This window comes from Conger conger, chromosome 9 (assembly GCF_963514075.1).
Source record: "Conger conger chromosome 9, fConCon1.1, whole genome shotgun sequence".
Taxonomy (NCBI): domain Eukaryota; kingdom Metazoa; phylum Chordata; class Actinopteri; order Anguilliformes; family Congridae; genus Conger; species Conger conger.
This window is the reverse complement of record NC_083768.1, coordinates 61,078,944-61,081,443: the sequence shown is the minus strand read 5'-3', so window position 1 is coordinate 61,081,443 and position 2,500 is coordinate 61,078,944. Positions and strand designations below refer to the sequence as shown.

At 42.3% G+C, this 2,500-nt stretch overlaps 2 protein-coding genes across 5 annotated transcripts in view; one reads left to right on the top strand and one right to left on the bottom strand.

Moving 5' to 3' along the window:
- The window catches only part of tax1bp1a (Tax1 (human T-cell leukemia virus type I) binding protein 1a), a 23,777-nt gene extending 21,662 nt beyond the window's left edge, over window positions 1-2,115 (bottom strand). For all 4 annotated transcript variants that reach the window (XM_061253954.1, XM_061253956.1, XM_061253957.1 and 1 more), the window contains exons 1-2: window positions 1,958-2,115; window positions 1-159 (exon numbers count right to left, since the gene is read on the bottom strand). The exon at window positions 1-159 is cut by the window's left edge and continues 33 nt beyond it. In XM_061253954.1, coding sequence (XP_061109938.1) covers window positions 1-144 — 144 coding nt within the window. In that variant the 5' untranslated portion in view covers window positions 145-159; window positions 1,958-2,115. The remainder of the gene's footprint in view (window positions 160-1,957) is intronic.
- Window positions 2,116-2,119: 4 nt separating this feature from the next.
- Window positions 2,120-2,500, top strand: part of hibadha (3-hydroxyisobutyrate dehydrogenase a) — a 38,694-nt gene continuing 38,313 nt past the window's right edge. The window contains exon 1 of the mRNA XM_061253959.1: window positions 2,120-2,500. This exon is cut by the window's right edge and continues 201 nt beyond it. The gene's annotated coding sequence lies outside the window, so the exon portion shown is untranslated.

Here is a 2,500-nt window from a genome sequence, read left to right as displayed (position 1 = left end):
GCTGAAGAAGGGGGTGAGGGTGTATCGGCACTCCAGGGCTGCACTCGGCGGGAAGCTCTTCCCCACATCCTGGAAGATCACATGGGCAAAGTTTGACGTTTCCATGGCGCTGCTGGGTGACGCCCCCTCCTGGAACAGAGCCATCCCTGGAGCAGCAGGCTGGGGGGAGGGGTTACATAAAAAATGAACAATTATTGAAAAACAATGCTGATTACTGTAAACAGGATACTGATCACTCGTTGGCTGGGCTGAAATAAAGAATACTGATCACTCATTGGCTGGGCTGAAATAAAGAATACCAATCATTGGTTGGCTAAAGGCTGGTTCAAAGGATAATGATTGGTTCAAGGCAGGTTAAAAGGATACTGGTCTGATTGGTTATGACTGATTTAATAGGGGAGAAGGGACCTCCTTTTCGGTTTGAACACAGGTACTCTGACCAGATATTCAGCTCCAGGTGTGAGCACCAGAGTAAGATGAGCTTTTTTAGCACATGCTCGATATACTGCCAGACACTGGAGATTGTGTTTTAGACTGTGCAGGTGTTGGAGGCCAGAGAAAGGGACCGTACCTGTGCGTGAAAGAGGAGCACGTGCTGTAACACAGCTGTGTATAACTTGCTATATGTGTCACAAGCGGGGAACGTGTGGCGTTTTTAGTGTTTATACTCGCTCAACACGGTACCGTATCACTGATGCAAACATATAGGTAAATATATAGGTAGCCGACATAATCGCTATCGTGGCCTATATACTCAAAGGTAGGTATGGTCAATGCAATTAAAATAAATTGAATTCTAAAACAACTGTTGTTGATGAGGGGGTAACTTTACTAGTGAAATAACATACCAGAGCTGGCGTGTACTCTTTTGATGAACGTGGAAGAACGGGGAATTAAACATCGCTGGAATCACTCGCCTCCAGTAAACTGAAGTAACCTATTCGAGTTGGACCGGATTTGTTGCCATGGTAATAAACCGGAGTGGGCGCGCGTGCTTCATACGTATAATAATTGTATAAACACACCATGATACGTCTGTTGTTGTTAAAGGAACACAGGCACAGCAATGTGTGTTTTGATTTCGTTGTATAAGGTAAATTCCCCGTCTTTGAAAAATGACGGCAGCCAGCGACTGTAGCTAAAGCGCTAGCTAGTGTCACTCTATCTAACCTTAAAGGTTTTCATGGAAATGTTAGCATATGCTCCTTGCTTTATTTAATCTAATAAATCGAATCTCTTAAATCGAGAAGACGCGAAATAATATGTTCAATATTACACTTGGAACAGGTGCAATATGAATGTCCATGTATATTGGCCATAATATAAAGGCATCCTACTCTTACACTCCGCCTTTGGGAAAAACAGGGTTTCAACTTTTATCAGTCCGGAAACCTGATTTAACTACACCATGCATTGTCATAACCTCAACATGTCAATGAGTATTTGCAATGTAGTGTAAGCAAACAAGCTAGTCAATCGATTAAAATGACATTGGATAGGACAGATTAATATGTTTTTCGATACAATTTGACTGTAACACTTTGCCAATTGTCAGCTAACGTTACTTAACATTAAAATAAATTATAAAACAAAAAATAACATATATTCTATATGTTATAGCTGGGCGTGAACGGTTCTGCGTTGCTGCGCGACTGGCGCAAGTGTGACAATTTACAATGTCAACCCGAGACTGTTCATCCCAATGATCGTGCTATAGGCACCTAGTCAGCTGCTAAAGTTATTACACCGGCTGGAGCTAAGAAACCTTCCCGAGCTAACATGTAGGCTATGTTATAGCAAGCAGCATCTTCAGCCCAAGGGTAGCTCAATAGCTCTGGCTCATTGGCTAGCTAGCTTATCCAACGTTACGTTATAATGCAAGATCGCATCACCGTAAAATCTGCGTTTAAATTAAGCACACATATATACCCCCAAAAACCGTAAACAATTAGCCTACCTGTTTCACATATGCAACAAATATAGGCAGGCAGGGTACTGCAGAATAATCTCCCCGTTGACGCAGGTGTCGTTCTCGTTCTCCCGATATCCTTCCTGGAATATAAAACGCTCTGCGTCATTTCCGGGTCTAGATGGCCAGATGTGGCCAGGTGTGGCTGTAATGACAGCTCGAGCGTGGCGCATCGCGCGCTACCTCCCATCTCCGTCCTCAAAGTTTATTATTATTATTATTATCACAAGATTTCTTTCTGACACCATTGCACGTTTGCATATTAATTCGGGTACCGAACATGCTCCGAATATGAAACATCAATGGATAATGAGTGTATTGTTGATGTAGCGGTGGCTGCGCGTCTCCACTTCACGATGTAAATACAAATTTGAGTTGGATGATTTAGGACTATTAACGTGATTTAGGAGTTATTCTGCGTTTCCACCAAAATGCATCTGAAGTAGTGTGCTTTAAAGCTTATTGATATTTTATTGGAGTTCGTATGGAAACGGTACCACAAGATTGCTCGAGATGATATTCATAATATCA